The sequence below is a fragment of the Hyperolius riggenbachi genome, chromosome 7, assembly GCF_040937935.1.
Source record: "Hyperolius riggenbachi isolate aHypRig1 chromosome 7, aHypRig1.pri, whole genome shotgun sequence".
Lineage (NCBI taxonomy): Eukaryota > Metazoa > Chordata > Amphibia > Anura > Hyperoliidae > Hyperolius > Hyperolius riggenbachi.
The window spans coordinates 199,669,277-199,690,079 of NC_090652.1; the positions used below are offsets into that span (position 1 = coordinate 199,669,277).

General features: G+C 40.0%; 1 protein-coding gene and 1 long non-coding RNA gene across 5 annotated transcripts in view; one reads left to right on the top strand and one right to left on the bottom strand.

Annotated features, from left to right (window-relative positions):
- LOC137524770 (uncharacterized) overlaps positions 1-6,612 on the top strand; it is a 28,555-nt gene extending 21,943 nt beyond the window's left edge. Inside the window, exon 2 of the long non-coding RNA XR_011022777.1 lies at positions 5,861-6,612. This is a non-coding gene — a long non-coding RNA (uncharacterized lncRNA). The remainder of the gene's footprint in view (positions 1-5,860) is intronic.
- The window catches only part of NRP2 (neuropilin 2), a 221,456-nt gene that overhangs the window by 79,567 nt on the left and 121,086 nt on the right, over positions 1-20,803 (bottom strand). For all 4 annotated transcript variants that reach the window (XM_068245004.1, XM_068245003.1, XM_068245005.1 and 1 more), the window contains exons 8-10: positions 18,623-18,767; positions 18,070-18,413; positions 17,772-17,916 (exon numbers count right to left, since the gene is read on the bottom strand). In XM_068245004.1, coding sequence (XP_068101105.1) covers positions 17,772-17,916; positions 18,070-18,413; positions 18,623-18,767 — 634 coding nt within the window. The remainder of the gene's footprint in view (positions 1-17,771; positions 17,917-18,069; positions 18,414-18,622; positions 18,768-20,803) is intronic.

Below are 20,803 nucleotides of genomic sequence, written 5' to 3' on the forward strand. Positions count from 1 at the left end.
AAAAACATAAACCTGAACTTTCAAGATTATGGAGGCACATAAACATGAGATAGTTCTGACATGTCCAACCAGTAAAAGAGCCACCTGCTCTCTCTCCCACTGAGAAATGTGTAGGTACAGTGTTCCAGAGAAAAGTCACTTAGCACTCAGGAACATAACATTTATCTGAACTGTAAAGTCTTAGCAGCTGCTAACAGGAACACAAAATAGTGACAAAATAAGACGCAAATTACTTTCCTCAGAATAATTCATAGATGCCACTTGCAATTTCCGTTATTATTATCCACCGTCACATATTATTACTATATTTATGTCAGATTTTTTTGTGACGTTCATGTCAATGTTCTTAGAACTTAAAGGTGCCTACAACATTTACACAAACATATCCCACATGCACCAATAAAGTGGGATCTCAGAGCCCAGTGCTGAAGAGCAGTAGTTCTAACCCCTGTGCTGCAGAAAACGTAATTATTGTATCAGATAAAGCAACATCTAGGCTAAACAAAAAAAAGTACCTTTAAAAATATTGTAAATTATGCTTTTCTTAAAAGCAATAGATCTGGCTGAACTCATGGTAGCACATCCAATACTGCTCTGCTATACTGCTGAATATGTACAGACTGCAGCCACACCTTCTATTTCCACATGCTTCATTCATTCTAAAGGTGGCCACTAACAATACAATTTGCTGAACGATAGTTTATGATCGATTCTGCGTATGGACGATCGGAAATGATCGTTTGTGACCACTAATGGAAAAAAATCTCCTAACCAATCCGATCAGATTAATAAAAATCGATCCGATTTGTTTGTGAATGATCTTTCTTCAAATTGTAACATTAGTTGCCACCTTGATGCAGACTGAAGCAGGGACCAGTATATGGAATATGTTAAAGAGTACCTGAAGCGACAGTTAACATTACAAGATAAACATGTGTATGTAAAGTCCCAATCCTGAACAAAACTAGCCTGTGTTCCTTTTTTGATAAGGATTACAGCTCCAGGACTCTAAATGACTGCAGTCAGAACTGTGTAACTATGATTGATAAGTAAATACAGGTTGCAAAATTCCTTTGTGGCTGAGGAAAAGCACTTGTGTCAAGCGAGTGCAGATAAAGAGCTCAATATTTCAAGAAGTATGTGTGCAGGAGCTGAATACACATCCTCACTCAAAGCAGTCAAAACTTTAAGCTTTCATTTCTAACCTTTCAAACCAGTCTATGAGATTCCAGGAAAGTCCTATTTAGAAATCGGACTGTAGATACAATTTTTTATTTCTCTATCTCAATTTGTTTTTACTTCAGGTTTGCTTTTACTACATTCTGCCCACCCCCCACCATCTTACCCTACCAGTTCTCTGGTAGAGTTTGAACATGTCCTGGTAGTCTGCTTTGTTATTTAAAAAAATGGTTTTCCATTTCCAGTTCACCTACACACCAAGCAGAAAAAACATAACGTTTTCATCAACTACTTATTATAACATAAACCATCTTATTGGATCACCATGTCAATCTAGCACAAACATCTTCAGCAAATATCCTCAGATTTCTTTACAGTTATACATGCCTGAATCCAAACTGGCTAACTGTAATGTCAGCGTTACCAACCCACTCGCATTGAAGCCTGAGCTCACAGCAAGTTTCAAATAGCATTATTACAGGCTGCATTCTATACACAATGTACAGTACTGAGGACTTTAATCTGTTTGAAAATAATATCCGACACCACATTCCATGGCACTCTGCAAGTGCACTGAGAAATCGGAACATGCTTAGAGGGTGAGGTGGCTGGTGAGAATGGGAAGTAGCCAAAAATAGTTGCTAATTAACCATCGGAAGGTGGTGGAGGCATTTCCTTTTCCAAAGAACTACATCTAGCTTTATTAATAACTCCTGTGAAAGGAAGCCGGCCAACCACATGCCTATAGCTCTTATAACCACAGCTCAGAACCAAGGCATAAAAGTAGATATGCTAGCTCTCATACACAGCCTGTAATGTATGTGGCCTTGTGATATACCGCTATACTGCAGGAATCTAAGAAAAGAAGCAAATGCCACAAGCAAAAGCTCTTCTCTCAATCTTAGCTATCTAATTGTCTGGTATGAATACACTGTATGTGACTAGTTAAGTCATGTTATCAACATTACACTCCCTGCATTCACAAACAGCTTAAATGTCTTATGTGATCCGTACATTACAAGTGTATAATGAAGACCAGCCTAGAAGTGTTTTCTTTTCTTTCATTTTGTTTTGTTTTCTTTTTTTTTCAGACTGCCCTTTAAATGTATTTCCTTTTGTCTAGCCTAGATCCCTTTTAATAACCACTTGTTACGCCTATAATAACTTCCTCACATCATCATAATACCCCTATTACAGGCAATTATGCTTCTTTGGAGAAAGCATTAGAACTGCAGGGGTAAAAAAACATTGCTGGCAATTTGCAGACTAGCACATTGAGGTACGAAAGTGTATTCATTATCTGGTTTAAATAAAAAATTATGTTTCCTCAGGCCTAAGACAATGAGAGAGAGAGAGAGGGAGAAAGAGAGAGAGGGAGAGAGAGAGAGAGCGAGCGAGCGAGCGAGCGAGAGAGAGAGAGAGAGAGAGAGAGAGAATCATACTATAATGTCCATGCTTTTATTTTTGTAAAAGAAGGGCGTTTTGAATCAGGATACCATTTATTGGCTGATTTGGAAGAACAATATTGCATTTTCCAGGGAAAAATAAACTAAACATGGAAATAGTGCACAGTAAATACACTAGGATGGAAACTTCCAAACTCTTTTCCTCTTTTTTTGTAGTTGACATTCTGTGTTCTGCTACTAGAATATTTGTTACGTACTTCAAACTACATATGGTGTTTGGACAATGCAAATGATGTACAGTATGTGTATATGGGTATGCGTAACAACATTTCCTATTACTCACAGAAACTGAATAGATTCCTAACAATATGGCTGTGGAGTATAAATGTCTAAGTAAGTTAGCTACCACAAGCAATGCAAAATCGCACATAATGATTCTTTATGAGTCCCGAACGTATCAGAGGCTAAGTTCACAGAAAGAGCTGCGTTGCATTCCATGCAAAAACATTACACAATATAGGAGAAAAGTAAAATTGCATGTTATGTGACCGTTGCGTTGCATACAGTGAAGCATACCGTTTATAAACAGTATGCTTCACTGCCATTGGTAAAGCATGCGTTATGCAGTAACGCACTGCATGCACTGTGTAGGGGATACTGTAGTCTGTTGTATTGCATTGCACTGCATGCACTCTGGACGTCGCCAAGACATACTATTGCAGTACGACATTCTGTGTTACAATGTCTCCATTACATCACACTGTTACGCCCCACTGTGAACTTAGCCTTGGAGATCTTTTCAATTTACTCTTTCATGAATCCTACACGGCTATGCAACATTATAATTCCCATAGACTGCCAGCAATTTCAAGCAGCTGATGGTGGGTGACACACAGGTTAAAGGACAACTGAAGAGAGAGGTATGTGGAGGCTGCCATGTTTATTTCTTTTTAAACAATACCAGTTGCCTGGCAGCCCTGCTAACCCTCTGCCTCTAATACTTTCACCCATAGACCCTGAACAAGCATGCAGCAGATCAGGGGTTTCTGACATTATTGTCAGATCTCCCTAGATTAGCTGCATGCTTGTTCCTGGTGTTATTCAGACACTTCTGCAGCCAAACAGATCAGCAGGGCTGCCAGACAACTGGTATTGTTTAAAAGGAAATAAACATGGCAGCCTCCACGATCTTCTCACTTCCGTTGTCCTTTAAGACAAACAGTATCAGCGAGAAATGAAATGCAGAATATGGAATATTTTTCCACAGACACAAGTGTGGTCCATATTACGGAATGTATATTTCTTTAATGAGATTATATGATAAATGTGTTTGTTTCATACAATTGTTGAGCTGATGTGCACAGATATTGATTTGCTAAGAACACTGACTAAAGGTCATTTTCTTAACTCATTCTATTTACTCAATGTTAAAAACATATGTACACTTGTGCGGAGGATGCAGAATGACTTGACATGGAGGGAAAGCATTGCTCACTAAGTTGTTTTTCTCCATAGCAGGTTCAAACCGTTACGCCATCTGATATCATTTGTCACATGTTTTGAATGGCGTATAAGTCCTGCAGTGCGCAGAATAAATTAGAAGTTTATGCAATTCTGATCTGTGTGTCAATTGTGTACTTCTCATTGAGATGTGTGACTGGGCCTGAATTAGGAATATGCAAGCCAATTTGTGAGTGACAAATGTTGAGCCTCTCTTAAATAACTAGGCCTAAAATACACCTTAACAATGGCCTACTTAAAAGTAAACTAACATCACAAAAAATAATATCAATCTGAATGTGCTGCAGGGTACGGTCATTAAGAACAACTGGCACAGAGGAATGACTGGGAGCTTTACTCCAGCAAATGTCTATCTGAGGGAGAAGACATTGCATCACCTCCCATGCCAATTCGAGCCAGGTGTTGAAGCTGTAATTAGCGGCAATAAGTGGTATTTTGGACACCAAGAGACACCTGAGGTTTTAACTTTATAGCCACTTATAGCCACAATGCAATAGCTCCTGGTATTCTGGGTGGCCACGCTCTTCTGCGCTTGAGCGACCTGGCCGTGCACGCGCCTCCTCTGCGCTAACATACCCGAGAGCGTTCTGTGCCCAGTATGGGAGCATGGGCAAGGTCAGGCATGTGCATAAAAGAGCAGCCAGACAGAAAGCTGGGATCTATTACGATTGAATGGAGCCACCGGAGAGAACTGCAAGGGAGCCCACAAACCTCATGGGGCTGGAGGAAGCCCCAGGTATGTATAAACACTGCAATTATCCTTGTCTCAGGTTATCTTTAAGGTGGGGGTCTTTAATGTTAGTAGTGTGTGGGGGAGGGTTCAACAGGCACTAGAGGTAGGCGGTTAAGGTTAGGCACCAAGGATGGGGGGTTAAGATTAGGTACCAGCAGAGGGGTTAAGGTTAGGCACCACCAGGGGGGTCTTAGGGGTATGGATCGCTGGAGAGAGGGTTCTGTGTGAGAGTAGGGTTAGGTTAGGTCATAGTAAAATACCGGTACAGATCACTAAAATGTTACTATCGTAATTAAGTAGTATAATGTTGGTAATTTTATCAATCTTCTACTATCTTATCCAGGCCCCCCATCCAGAGCTGTTGTGTGATTCTTCTACAGGCCCCCTTTAGAGCTGTTGTGTGAACATTTTCTGTCACTATTACTACAGTCTTATACTGAAAATGAAAATATATTTAAAATGTTTTCATTCCAGATGGAGGAGAATTCTATATGCATTGATTATTTGCAAGAAAACGTTAGGTCTGCTTTAATATACTTCAGTGTAAGTGATTTCTGGGAGCACTGCATTACATCAATACTACCTTGTCTGAAATCATAACTATCATTACACTTACAACAAAACAATACATTGGCTTGAATGGTTTCTTTTCATTATAAGTCTATGCTCTGTGAAATACGCCATTCTGGTTCATGTATTTAATCACACATTGCTTGAGGAAAAATCAGAATTCCTGGGAGCACACCGGGCTAATGTAATAAACTGACATGAAAAATGTGGGAAATTTATGAGGTAACTTTTTTTCATTACAAATGGTGTGTGCTCATAACTGGGTAAACTGAATTCAGAAGACATTAAATTATCCTCAGCTTATTTTATTGTATAACTCCAGGTAGTTTTTTCCTTTTTCGGTTCTTCCAACCACACGCCAGTTTCCAGAAAACCTTGCCATGTACAACTGAAGGAGTAGGTGATTGGTCTTTCATGACGGGATTGTTTGTTTCTCCTTATTTCGCTGCAGCTCAGAACATTTGTCTGAGATAATGGAAACGAAACGATCAGACGCTGCGGTGTGCAAAACAGAAAGTGAACAGAGCAGAAAGCCTCCCTTCCGAGCTCAGACCAACAAAAAAAGAAACTCCCGATTGAGACGCCCAGCAGTGCAATAATTGAAAGCAGACACTCACAACTTCAAAAAAGATCCATACCAGATGCAGGGCATGACTCAGAGCAGCGGAACAGATCAGAGGGAAGTTGGACATAGAGAATAGCTCGTCAGGTGCTCAATATTTCTCAGTGGTCACCATTTTAATCTCCTGTCTACATATTTTTTTTTCCAGGAATCTACCTGTCTAGAACACCATTCTCTACAGTTATTTGTGAAAATATCCAGTGGATGAATAAAGCAAAAGATTGTGCATATTTAGTAGTGGTAATACAGTATGTGATCTTATCCTATTTATGTACATGGCAACTCAAGTCTCACTGGCGGGGATCACCATGGCTAAATCATTGGGAGCAATAACACAAATGGCAGCTGTACTTCCACTGATGTCCTTTAGGTGCACTGTGATAACAGGGACGTTTCTGGTCCTCATCAAGAAAATTGTAAGTGCAGGACAAGGAGGAATACATTATAAGGCCTTCTACTACATATTTCAAAAGTATGCAAGAGTTGCTTATGCTTATATGTGCATATGATGCCGAATAAACTTTTGAAATCATTTCACAGACAGAGATTCAATAAAATTCAATCAGTACTGAACTTCTGAACTGTGGCTGTAAGATTTGATTTCTTGCACAGTAATTCACACCTGCTCTAGAAATAAATTTTGCCTCAAACATTCTAAAATCATTACCAGCTGGCTTATTTAGTGATTCTGAGGAATTTTGTATATAGAAGGAAGAGGGGCAAAGTGAAATGAAAGACAAGACAAGAGAGGCATGATGGAACAGGTATGTTTACCTCACTCAAGGCTAAAAATGTGTTGACTTCTTCCTAAACCTTACAGTAGACTATAAGGATGTTAGACAGTGTGGCCCTTTGAAGGATAGTTATCAATGCAAATCTTATTTGAAAAAAAAAAATTGCAGAGAGGGCATCAGTGCTAAATAAATGTAAAATAATAACAAGGTAGCTCTTTTGTATGCCAAGGATGACACAGCAGAGAGAAAAGGCAATGCAAGTGCCTATAAAACTAATCAGAGTGCACATGCATGCCTGAAATTTAGAGAATGGAACACAACCACATTCTCACAGACTTTGAGAATTAAGGCTCCCATAAGGAAAACATGGCAAAATGGCACAGTGGAGACACTGGGCAGGTCCCATTTTTTTTTTTACATGAAATAGAACACATGAGTCACTTTCCAGGTGCCAGTGCCAAGTTTATTTAATTTGAGGTTAGTGCATTTAAGTAAACATACTAATATCATATATTATAAACACATGGATAAAGTATGATCATTTTTTGTAAGGTGTATATTTTTTCTTAAAGTTTATTATCAAATGTTTATATTATTTCTCAAGAACTGAAAACTTTGTCTTACACATGCCGGTAAATATTAAGTGCTGAATGTAGCCATGCTATGTAATTTGCAAAGCATTATTCAAAACAAAGCAAAATTCAGCACAGCCTGTGTACATGGATGCACCATCAAAATGAAGATGATGGAGTCTTCTCTCAGTGTGGCTAGGTAACAGGGAGAGTAAGCCTTGCTTGTGTCACTAAGCAGTGCATTTAATGTGATCTTAAGCCCGATCTTCACAATCCGATTCTTTGTGCGATTCGATTACGATTCTATTTACGATCCGATTAAATCCGACATGTCCAATCAGGATTCGATTCGATTCGATTTGCCTTTGTTTTGCAATGGAAGATCAAATTGAATCGAATCCCGATCAGACATGTTGGATTTAATTGGATCGTAAATAGAACTGTAATCGAATCGCACAAAGAATCGGATCGTGTAGATGGGGCTTTAAGACCAGCACAAGATCTTATCTTCTGAGGTCTGGGTGCTGATGTGATAAATACTTAATGTTCATTTGTAACCTTTATATGTTTAACCACTTAACGACCAGCTAGCGCCAATAGGCGGCGCCTGGTCGTTTGTGGTTTTGCATGGATTTTCCATGCCACTTCACGGAGGGTGTCTCCGTGATCAGTGTGCGAGACGCCGATCGCGGCTCGCACGTGTAATGTAAACACGCGGGGAAGAAATCCCCGCTGTTTACATCAATATGGCACTGCTGCGCAGCACCGCCATGACAGAGAACGGCGATCCCCGGCCTCTGATTGGCCGGGGATAGCCGTCCTTTGATAGGTAGAAGCCTATCCTATCCGGCGCAGGACGGATATCCGTCCTGCGCCGCTCAGAGGGGAAACCAGAGGGCGGGAACAGAGGTGAGGGCAGAAAACGCTGCGGAGGGGGGGATTTGAGGAGCCCCCCCGCAAATCAATAATAGCCGGCTGCGATCAGACCCCCCCAGCAGGACATCCACCTAGTGGGGAAAAAAGTAGGGAAGTCTGATCGCCCTGCCATTAACACGATCTGTGCTGCGGGCTGGAGAGCCCACACAGCACGGATCTTTGAGAAACAGCCCGGTCCTTAAGTGGTTCTATATCATATATTTAACTGATTCATATACTGTATATAAACTAAAATATTGAAAAACACGTTTCCTTTCAGCACATGCACACTATAATAGATTTTGCACATGCATGATAAAAATGTAATTATTATTTATTTTTATGGAAATGCCTCTTAAACAGTAATTGCCAACAGTGGTCAAACATGGGTATTTGCAGTGGAATCATGCATCTGCTATGAATTAATTAAAACAACTTTTACTGCATAAATTGGGTGCCCTTGTATGTACAGGCATGGAACCTATTATCTGTGATGCTTGGGGCATAGATATTCCAGATAAGCTTTTTTTTCATTACGTTGGAAAGCCATGTTTAAAATATATTCAATTACACTTAAAGCTGAACTATGTCATTTCCACTGTCACTAACATTTTAGTTCTCAGAAAGCTGCTCGTCAGTGATTCTGTAACTAGAGATGTTTCATGACAATGAGGACTTTCTGGGAATGCTTAAAGCACATTTTATATATATTTTTTTACAACATATTTAAAACCCAACTGTAGACAATATTGTAAAGGAAATGTATAATGCTTTTGTTTACCATATTTGATTGGTTCAAACATGATGTTTTGTAAGTTGAAGAGAATGTCACTTTTGAAGCACTTAGGCTATCTCAGATTCAGTAGTTGGTAGTAGGATGAAATATTTACACAGCAAAAATTATATTTCTGCAAATGCCAAACTGAACAGGTGGGATTTAAGTCTGGATTTAAACACGTCCAGAGATGGAGCTATCCTGATCTGCTGATGTAAGGAGCAGCATGGCAGAAGGCTCTGGGACCAAAAGTTTTCAGGTGGACTCTGGGTATGACTAGATTATTAGAACCTGTGGATCTGAGATTGCAGGGATTGCTACGCAGCTGCAACATTTCTTTTCATGTACCCAGGGCCCAGATTATGTAGTGATTTAAATGTCAGTAGGCTGATATTGAATAGGACCCTCCATTTTATAGGTAGCCAATGAAGGGAGTGCTGGACTGGTGTTATGTGGCAGTGATGATGAGGTTGGTTGGTTAACAATCTGGCAGCAGTATTCTGTATCAGCTGTAGGCAGAACAAGTCCTTTTTTGGAAGGCCGGTGTAGAGAGCATTACAGTAGTCCACTCAGGATTTAATGAAGGCATTAACTAAGATTGGCAGATCTTCTGGGGGGAAGAGGTGTTTGATTTTTGCGATGTTCTTCAGGGGAAAATAAGATGATTTCACCGCAGCAAAGATGTGAGTTCTGAAGTTTAAATCCCCATTAATTAAAACTCCCAGGCTACGCACATACTCAGAGCTGTGTAGATCAGTGCCTCCTATTCTCAATGATGAAGACTGCAAGTTAAGTAGTTTTTTTTGTCATGTACTGCCCTCTGTTTAGAAGTACTTCAGTTATATCTGCATTTAGTCTAACCAAGTTGTCACTCATCCATTGCTGTACTTCGCCTAAGCAGGGGTTTATAGTTGGAGTTGGGTCTGTCACACCAGGCTTGAAGGAAAGATATAGTTGGGTGTCGTCAGCATAGCTGTGGTATGTCAGGCCGTGTTTTTGGATTTGTTTTCCAAGCGGTAACATGTAAATCATGAAAAGCAGGGGAGAAAGGATTGAGCCCTGGGGCACCCCATACTTAAAGAAAACCTGTACTGAAAATTAAAAGTCAAAATAAGCATACACAAGTCATACTTACCTTCCATGTAGTCTACTCCTCAGTGTCTTTCTCCTGTCCCGCGTCCTATTTGTTCACTGTGATCAAGGGAATTTTCCATCCTCCATTTTGAAAATGGCCATTACCCATAACAGTTTTCTGGTCAGCACACAGTTAAACTGTAACATCGCCCACTTGAGCCATAGGGAAACATGGACATTACCTGGTACATCAGTTTTCCTCTCAGCTATAACTGACAGCAACTGATATTTTACTGACAGCAACTGATATATTTCAGATCTGACAAAATATTGTCAGAACTGGAAGGGATTATTGTCAGAAGAAAATGGTGAGCTTCTGAGAGGAACTGATGGCAAGGTAACTATGCAATGTTCATTTGAAGTTACTTCATGTGTTTATTTTAAATATTTTTACTCAGTACAGGTTCTCTTTAAGTGTTCCAGAAGTGGACAGGAAGGGCACCATAGACACTTTTTGGGTTCTGCCACTCAAGAAGGATTGGAACCACTGAAGAACTATGTCATCAATGCTGCAGTATTCCTGTAGCCTGCTTATCAAGATGTCATGGTCAACTGTATCCAGGTCACAGGTAGTTTGGCGGAGGTGAAGGAGGATGCTTGATGTGACTTCTTCATCAATTTCCTTTAAGTTTGACCAAGGTGTTACGTTGTCTCTGCTAATGGTCTTTGGCACTATATTAGGCTCAGATGCTGTAAGTTGGATGGCGGACCGTATAGCGGAGACTTGGTCACAGAGGTCCTTTGAAGACTGAATATTAACTGGATATTAAATTTTTGGCATGCTGGGTTGCAGAGATTTTCCACTGTGCAAAACAGTTGGGCTGGTTTGTTAACTGCATTTGCAATCTCATGTGATAGAAAGGATGACTTTTTCTCTGTGACTACCTTTTGGTAGTTATTTAAGTTGAGGATTAATGCATGTTTGTCTTCTGGGGACTGAGATTTGTGCCAGTCTTTCAAGTTTTCGGCTTTTTCTTTTCAGCTCTTTTATAGAGTTTTCAAACCACTGTGCATGATGATGTGGAGTAAGAAATTTGATGTGCAGAGGAGCAATGGTCTCAAAGGTGGAGGACACACATTTGTTGTATTTAAATGCTAGTATTAGGGTCCAAGCTGGAGTCTGTCAAACTGCCAAAGCCCAATACCTTGGCAAGGCATGACTTAAGATAATAATGCTTTTCCTTTCACCATTTATTGTTATTGTTAGTTACTGCTCAAACTACCCTCATAGCTAACTTGCAAGTATTAATAATAACCAAGTGGTTATAAGCATAATCACATTAATGATAAGCATCACGTTTAGTATGGTAGACACTATTTATATTACCTCCAGTTCTACTTTCACAGAGTGTCAATGGTTAAGTAGACACAGCCCTAACCAGATATAACAACCCCATAATACAGGCCCTTAAAACTGCAAGGTCCTTGTCACTGCCTCCAAGTTGCCCATCCAGCCCTGGAGGCCAAGGAAATAGGATGGGTGTATAAGTAGGATTTACTGAGGTAATTGTGCAGAAGAAAAGGCAGACTCCGGCACTCCACAATGCAAAAGTTATTTTATTGAGCCACGATGCACAGGTGCAAAGATGCTGTTTAACTACTTTTTGCATGGATTGTGTTTCCTTTGACCACATTTGTGTTTCATTTGACCTCATTCTAGTATCTTAGGTTATCTTTCTTAGTACTCTTACCTGTTCCCATTTTGTTAAGCAATGTTAAACGCATAAGCGTAAGAAAGCAAATGGTAAGGAGTCCCTATCATCGACCCTATGTCACATTTATGTATGTAGCACTACAGTTTGTCCCCAAAATTTTGTAAAAACTGTATTCAAAAACACCTCTCTAACTTTAAAAGAGCAAAGTTCTCAGACTCTGCAACTGATTATTAAAATTGTTTTTAAAAAGTAACTGTTAGGCATAAAATCTAAAATCTATTCTCTAAAAGTAGATGTTCTACAAGTAAAATGGATGCTAAAGAGACAATATAAAAGTCTAAAATCAATCTCACCTTTTTGCTGATTGATTTTTATTCCTCATGCCCCCTGGCTCTAATGTGGTACGCAGAGTAGCAGTCGCAAAAGAGAAGTGACGTCACATGCAAATTCAGCCTTGACTGGCTGAAGTCTCTGTCACCCTCGTCACTGCCAGTGCAGGAAGGGGGGCCAGAAGCTGTCCCCTGACACTGTCCTCGGCTCCCCTTCTGCAGTGTGCCATGTCTGTGCTCCAGCCGCATCTTTCTCCCCCTGCATCCCTTCTCCGCCCCGCACTATTACAGAGCAGAGCGGGGAGGGATAAAGCTAGCACACACAGACTCACCTCCTGCACTGCCTTTATCACTCCCTGCTCTGCTCTGTAATAGTTCGGGGAGGAGAGGGGATGCCAGGGGGAATATTTAAGCATATGGCATTCAAGATGGCCACCACCAGAACCAGAAGTCACTGGATTTTACAAATGTTGTAAAATCTGAATTTAACAGTGGACAGCGCAATACTTCTGTTAAGTAAGTAGAGGAAGTAATTATCTACTTGCTTATTTTTTTTATTAATGCATTGTATGGCTAACAGATGTTCTTTAAGATAATGTTTTTAAAAATCTGAGTGTCATCAACATAACTCTGGTACATCAGTCTCTTTTGATGAGTTTACCAAGTAATAGTATGCATATCATGATTAACCACTTGCTGACCGCCTAACGCCGATTGGCGGTGGCAGAGTGGCTCTCTTATTTCTCCACGATACCACATGGCGTCATCTCGCAAGGAGTGAGATTTGATGGGAGCTCGTGCTCACACGAGTGCAAGCTCTCATAAGTACGGTAAACACAGCGGGCACAGCGATCAGCCTGCCAGCGGCTAATCAGTGCTGGAAGGCTGTGTTTCTTATTGATTACAAAAAGAAACATTTCTATAGCACTGACATCTTGTGCAGCGCTGTACAGAGGAAAGCCTTTTCGCTTAACTGTCCCTCAGAGGGGCTCACAATCTAATCCCTATCATAGGAAGTGTATGCAACGTAGTCTACGGCCAATTTAGGAGGGAAGGAGGGATAAAAAAAATGTAGGTTTTTTTTTTAAATAAAAAAAACTACAAATTGCAGCAGCAGACAGCTCTATTTGTGAGAAAAAAAGGCGGTAAAATTTATTTGGGTGCTAAATTGTATGACTGAGCAATAATCCGTTAAAGTTGTGAAGTGTCGAATTGTCAAAAATGGCCCGGTCACTAGGGGGGTATCAAAGAGCCCTTGTGCACACCATACTAGTGGTTTTGGGGTGGTCAATATTCCTTTGTTTTCCAATTGTTCATCTTGTGCATGGGAAATTTTACAATATAAGAAAATGTGGTTTTAAAATCAATTCCACCCAGAAACGATAATGACTGCCATTAATTTGACCCATATGCCGATCCTCTTATACCTCTCCCTTAGTGACCCCTTGTGGTAAGATGTCTCTACTAGGTTTCTCTGTATTGCCTAACTCTAGTGACAAATACAGACTCAAATAATAGTGTTTAATTTCCCCAAATAATTTTTTGTAAAGTAGAATAAAGAAATAATTGGGGAATTCAGGAGTAAGAAATGTGATATTTTCAGTGAAGAAAAATAAGAAAATAGTAGAAAAAAGAAGAAAAAATGTAAGTACAAAACATACGAAAAAAAAACTGAAAGTAATTCAATCAAATTAATAGAAATAAAATGTTCATGTGTATTTGATATCTAATGTTAGTTTAAACCATTTTAGCTATTATCATTATTAGCAATAACGCCATGCTAACAATAATTCATGCCTTTCTGGATAAGGAAACAGTATAAAAATAATCTGAGAACTATATCTCTTGTAGTGACATTATAGGGGCTTATTTCATTCCGGTACTCTCCGTGTGAAGTATGAGATGTAACTATATATTGTGACACTGTTTAAGTAATGCATAATAACCCCTTTGAGCAAGAAATGGGTTAAGGAAAAAGTCGGATCATTTGGGGATGAGTGATTTGTGTTTTGCTAACCAGAGTGATGTGGAATTTACAGTCTCCATTGGAACATCAGATGGCAACTCACTAGGGAGTTAAAACCATGACCAAACAGCCTCTTCCTTTAGTGACCTGAAGAAATATGATATGTTCAACCTTTAGTCATTGGGTAACACAGTCTAGAGTTGTCCAGTCATTAACCCAGCCAGCATGTACTCTGATTTCTGAAACTGGCGGAAAAGGAAGGCTTGTAGAGGTGCCACCTGTCAGACTCACTCACACAGTCCGGAGATCATGACTGCTATGTATTATTAAGGGGAGAGATTTGTTTTCAAAGTTTTTTTAAAATAAGAATAAGGTGAGGACAGGCGGGATTAAGAAGTCAGCATTCATATGACTCTGTGTTCCACATGCTACAGTACGAGGTGATTATATCACTGCTCCTTATAACCCACCATGACATGCAGTTGTGCACTTGAGAAAGTTCTCACATTATCCTATATTATAACAATAAACAATATAACAACATTAAACACAAACAAACTTATGTTCAAACAGGAGAATCAGAGAGTAGGTTTTTTGCCATCTATAGAGTAAATGCTGCCTGTTTGATTTAAATGTGAGAAGAATATTCTAACCTCTCTGTAATCTCTTCACTTTGTTGTAAACAAAATGAAGGGATCATTTCATATTAAGTGGGAAAAAGGCAAGTTTTTTAAGTTTTTGCAGATGTTTTAAAGAGACTCTGTAACAAAATTTTCAGCCTTATTTCTTCTATCCTATAAGTTCCTATACCTGTTCTAATGTGGTCTGTCTTACTGCAGCCTTTCCTAGTTGCACATTGGCTGTATTATCTGTGATATAATCTAATCTTCTTTCCTCTGATGGCTTTGTCGGGGTCAGGCACTCAGGCAGGAATCTGCTGCTCTACTGTGATAGGATAGAAGCTATACACACCCTCTCCACGCCCTCTGCAGGCTCTGTGTGAGTCACAGACAGAGCTTCTCAGAGCCTATCACAAGCTTTTAGCAGCCATGTCTTTTGTTTGTAAACACTGCCTAAAACTGGCAATTACAAGCCAGGATCGCAGCAGGGAGTGGCAAAAACAGCACCGAGGGGCCCTGGAGAACATAATGAATAGAATGGTATGCTTTTTATTGTAAGAATTTTAGAGTACATATTCTCTTTAAGGCTTTTTTGTGACAGTGTAACAATAACATAATGAATAAAAATCATCCCAACTTTACAGGAACTGTACTTGTTGAAATATGGACGATAACATTGCTGACTCAGTTTTAAAATGCTATTTGCCTAGCTATCATACTGATCTTTTTGCTTCAGTAGTTCTGAGTCACTGACCTGGAAAAATGTGAGAAGTCAAAGAGAAGTTTGTGATTCAGAAAGTATCACAGACACAAGATTAACATTGAAGCTAGAAACATACTGTTTTGTAAAGGAATATCAGCCAAGGCGATCTCCATATTCCTCTTACTACAATTGTCCCCACTTTTGTTTGAAAAAAAAATGCTAACATATCAGTGATGCATGAGTCTTTTTGTAATTTAATGTTAGTAAACATAATCATTTCCTTTTCAAACCAACTGTGCATATCTTACAGGGTTGGAATACTCAGATATCACCCCCCTCCGCCAAGAAAAAAAAATCAGAAGATTTTAGTGCATTTTAAGAAGTATTAACTCCCCAGTAAAGCTCTGGTATTTCCCTTATTCCTGTGTGTGTATTTAGCTGCACATAGAAGGAAGAATTGCAGCACTGGAGGAATAATCACCTGCACTAAGAAAAACTGACACAAACAGTGCTGGCAGGAAGGTTGAGCCATGCCTGCAGGTAAACCCAGGCAACAAATTTATAATGGCATTTAAAATGTTGTGGTGTATAGATCATAACTAAGGGATTTGCTTTTTTATATAAAAAAAAGTGGGATGTTACTTTAAATTTCTTAGTAGACATGACAGAAACCACAAGGTGACCTGCAGCATGGAAACGGGAGAAAACGGACTTAATTTCCTATTATGGTTCTCAATGAAAGGAACACATAGTCTGACTGATGACCATGGGCAGGGTACTTCATTTTCTCTTCTGCCTTGTTTACATTTTTGTAAAGAAAAAACATTGTGCGTAGCCCAGAGCAACCAAACTTTATTAAGTTAGCACAATCATGCAGATGGAAACATCGAAAAGAGTTTGTATGAACTGCAATTTTTTTTTACATTTTGTCTTATAAGAAATCTCCTTCAGGTGTTAGTGGAACTAGCCTTATACTGCTTTGAAGATTTTAATCCAGTATCAGATTTATGACAGGCGAAAACATAGAAGAGTGAGTTATGTGTCCAGGGTGACCACTGAATAGTTATATATTATGGACTACTTTCCTTAGCTTCCTGCAATGGCTTTTAGGGGAGATGTGTTTCCCAGATGTGCTAAGCTCCAGAGGCTGTCCCTGCAGCACATCTGGAGAGCAGATATTGGTTTTCAATGTTTCACAGGCAAATCATGTAACAAGCGTCTTTCAATATATAATATCAAAGGGAATACTCTGATCCATATTATTTTACAGCTGATTTTGCTGAGCTGGGTATCTAGCATGGGTGGCTGAAATGAAAATAAAGCCGTTGTTTCAATTATGAAGGAAATTGCTCAAGTGTAAGCTAGGTGATATTAACGCATCCAAAAATGAATGTGATCTCTATATAAGGACATTGCGAGTAATGCACAGAAAACTACAGGCTCCTCTTTCAAAAGCAGAAGACAAAGCAGTCAGAGTTCTAAGTACTTGTGTCTGACTGTAAGTAAATAATTTAATGCTAAGCTGAGTGTAATTTTGCCTTTAAATAAGAGACAATATTGGGAAGTATGCTCCCAATGGCATAGGGACTGCAGCAGTCATGCTCGCGACCAGGCATGTGACCTGGGGGAACACTTGTCCACCCCTCTCTCCCTGATGCAGCTAAGTCTGCCCCCACAGTGGGGAAGGCAAGTACCCGAACAGTCACCTCTTGCAGGTTCCAGGCGCTGGGCTCCCATCTGTCCGCTCTGCTCCACTGCCACTCTGCCCTTCCTGCTTCTGAGTTTGGGCTCTAGTGCCCGATCTGAGAAGCAGGAAGTAAAGAGTGGCAGTGGTGCAGAGCGGACAGATGGGAGCCCAGCGCCTGGAACCTGAGGGAGGTGACTGCCCCCATAATGCATCACTTCTGCACACTGAAAGCATATATAGATGATTCTTGTATGCCAAGCATACATCCAGTGCCTCTGGTTTATACCACACCCATAACTTTATCAATTTTACAGAGCCTAGCAAAAGCATTGCATAACATCGAGTAAGTGAAAGGTTGGCATGCAGCTAACCGGACTTGAAGTGACACATTTGCTTGCATTGTTTGTAAAGCACACCAATCAGATGACTTTCAGCTATGATTTCACTTTATATCTAGTTCACTATAAACAAAAATACACTCAGCTACACAGCTAACACTCAAGTGTGACAGATGAAATACCAAAGGCAATAAAGTGAGTATTTCGTAACAACATTTCAGTGAACACAAATTGTACATAATATAATATAGCACAACATTAAAACAAAGTATTACACCTTGTTATGTGTTTAGAACTTTTAACTTGTCTTACCTATTCTATCACAGCCCAGTATCTCCATCCTCATGCCCATGCCAGCCGGAGACCATCTTTCTGGATACACACGGACAAACTGTGCAGCAACGGGCTCAAATCTTCGAACTTCTGGGGTATCATAGTGCATATTGCCTTCAAACAACTACAAAATAGTGCAAGAAGACCTTCAGAATACCAGAAAAAGTCATCAAATCCTATGTACATTGTTCAAAAATCTAAGTGTGAGCAGTAGTGTGTCTTGAAAACACAATTAATTAACATTTTTGAACTGCTTACCCTACCATGTTTAACATACCTTAGCCTGATCTGTTTTTGGGTCCTGTACAAACTCCCAGTCTTTTCCATTCAAGCTGTATGCAACTTTAAATTTCCTCACAAATGCTCTATTTTCATTGGTGGTGTCTCCCCCACGAGCTCCCTGTATAATTATCCCTCTTACAGTTTTCAGAGCACCCAGATCGACTTGGAGCCATTCTTTTCCTACTTGCTCTGCGGTCATATGGGTGAACCAGCCTGATCGACTGCTGACCAACCGTGCCACACCGGGAACCCACAAGTACTCCCTAGTGGAAGATGCTGTAATTTGGGATTCTGAAATAAGGCCAGACATCATTCCCAGCATATTAGAGCATGGAGAATCTAGGAAATCAAAACAGGATGTCTGTTAGTAGGAAGACTCATGTATGTACCACAAATGTGATTTTACAGGACAGTCACAACAAAACATTATAAGATGTAGTAAAACAAAAATTCAGTGAACATACAATAAAGTGTTTCTATGAACATAATCCTTTACATGATTATTGGCAGCTTGCGTATTATGTATGTATTACATATTAAACTCATACCTGTAATCTGACAACCATAAAGTTCCACCCTCATAGCTATTCCCATGTGCCACGTCTGAGGGCGGAAACGGACAAATCGAGTCAGCACAGGCTGGGGAATCTTGTTTAGAACCACTTCTGTTGGGTCATTGTTTCCAGGGAAAATCTGAAATCACAAAAGAAGAGAGGTTTAGAGGATGACTTAGGGAAAGTGAACCTAGTTTAAACAGTAAAATCAAACCTGGCATTGAGCGAGTTAAGATAAGTCCAAAAAGTTAACAAAGAAAAAAGACACAAGCAAAAATGTAGTCTACCCACACAAGTCATTAGAGTTATTTTCGCTATACATTCAAACATGCAATCTCTTTGATGGTGCTCAGTAAATAGGGCTAATTATCCAGATATGGGTAATGGTTTAGGCCATTCAGTATCATAAGTAAAATGTTCTCTATGTAAGCAATCTCAACAAACTTCCACGTCTGCAGTGTTTACGTTTTCCAAGGATATTAAGTGATCAAGGAAAGATATGCTCTCCTCATACAAATGAGATGCAAAATAAGGGTCGAGTGACTTGATGGGAAAGGCAGAGGAAAGAGTATGGGATTCCTGGCATTAATTACAGTTAATAAGTTTAAAAGACTTCCTTTGGAGATGCAGTGAAAAAAACGTTGCTTTGTGTTAGTGGGAAAACATCCTGTTCTCTGTTATACCATAAGAGTTTCATGCTGAACAACTGCTATATACTATACATTCAACACATCAAAAAGCATCCTGTCGTATAACCAATGAAAACCTTTTTTTTAAATGAGTTAAACGTTATTTTTGACTCAAGTATAGTTTTAAAGTGTAGTTTTTTCCTAGTTGTACTAACAGATTTGCTTACTAATGTCATTCTGTATGTTGTGGTGCCTTCTCTGGAAAAAAGAGCTTCACAGACCTCACACAGGAGGGTCCCTTCAAGTGGAAACTTTATATATTGTTGCAACACATACCACACATGCACGGACAAGTAATTGTAAAATCGGATAGGAGTCAGCACTCAGAATTTTTATGCACCATTAAATTACAAGAAACTGTGCCTACTTTAAAAGTCCCCACCAAGTTTGGGCTAAAGCACTTGTTTGTTAAAATAATTCTACAGCGGTTATACATTTACTACCAGCAAAAAAAGTTTTTTGATACACATGACTATAGTACACATTAGTTTGGTCACTAATTACAGCCTATAGTGAGAGAATTGGCAAAGTACGGTTGCCAATAATCTAGTATCAGCTTTACAATGTCCTTTGTCTAACTTTTTTTCAGCCAGCCCCTTGATAACTGTCCTTAAATGATCCCTTCTCCTTCTTGAAGCCTGACCTTAAAGAGAACCTGTACTGAGTAAAAATATTTAAAATAAACACACGAGGTAACTTCAAATGAACATTACATAGTTACCTTCCTTTCTGTTCCTCTCAGAAGCTCAAAATTTTCTTATGACATTAATCCCTTCCAGTTCTGACAATATTTTGTCAGATCTGAAATATATCAGTTGCTGTCAGTAAAATATCAGTTGCTGTCAGTTATAGCTGAGAGGAAAACTGATGTACCAGGTAATGTCCATGTTTCCCTATGGCTCAAGTGGGCGACGTTACAGTTTAACTGTGTGCTGACCAGGAAGCTGTTATGGGGTAATGGCCATTTTCAAAATGGAGGACGGAAAATCCCCTTGATCACAGTGAACAAACAGGATGCTGGACAGGAGAAAGACACTGAGGAGTAGAATACATGGAAGGTAAGTATGACTTGTGCATGCTTATATTGACTTTTAATTTTCAGTTCAGGTTTTCTTTAAAGAGATTCTGAAGCGAGAATAATTCTCGCTTCAGAGCTCATAGTTAGCAGGGGCACGTGTGCCCCTGCTAAAACGCCGCTATCCCGCGGCTAAACGGGGGTCCCTTCGCCCCCAACCCCCCCCCCCCGCAAAATCAACGACCAAATTGGTCGTAGATTTTGCTGCTCCTAGAGGCAGGGCTAACGGCTGCAGCCCTGCCTCTAGTCGCGTCTATCAGCGGCGCATCGCCGCCTCTCCCCCGCCCCTCTCAGCGAAGGAAGACTGAGAGGGGCGGGGAGAGGCGGAGATACGCGCTGACAAACGCGCGTGGGGCAGGGCTGCGGTGGTTAGCCCCGCTCAAACAGGAAGTAATCCCCCGCTGCACGGAG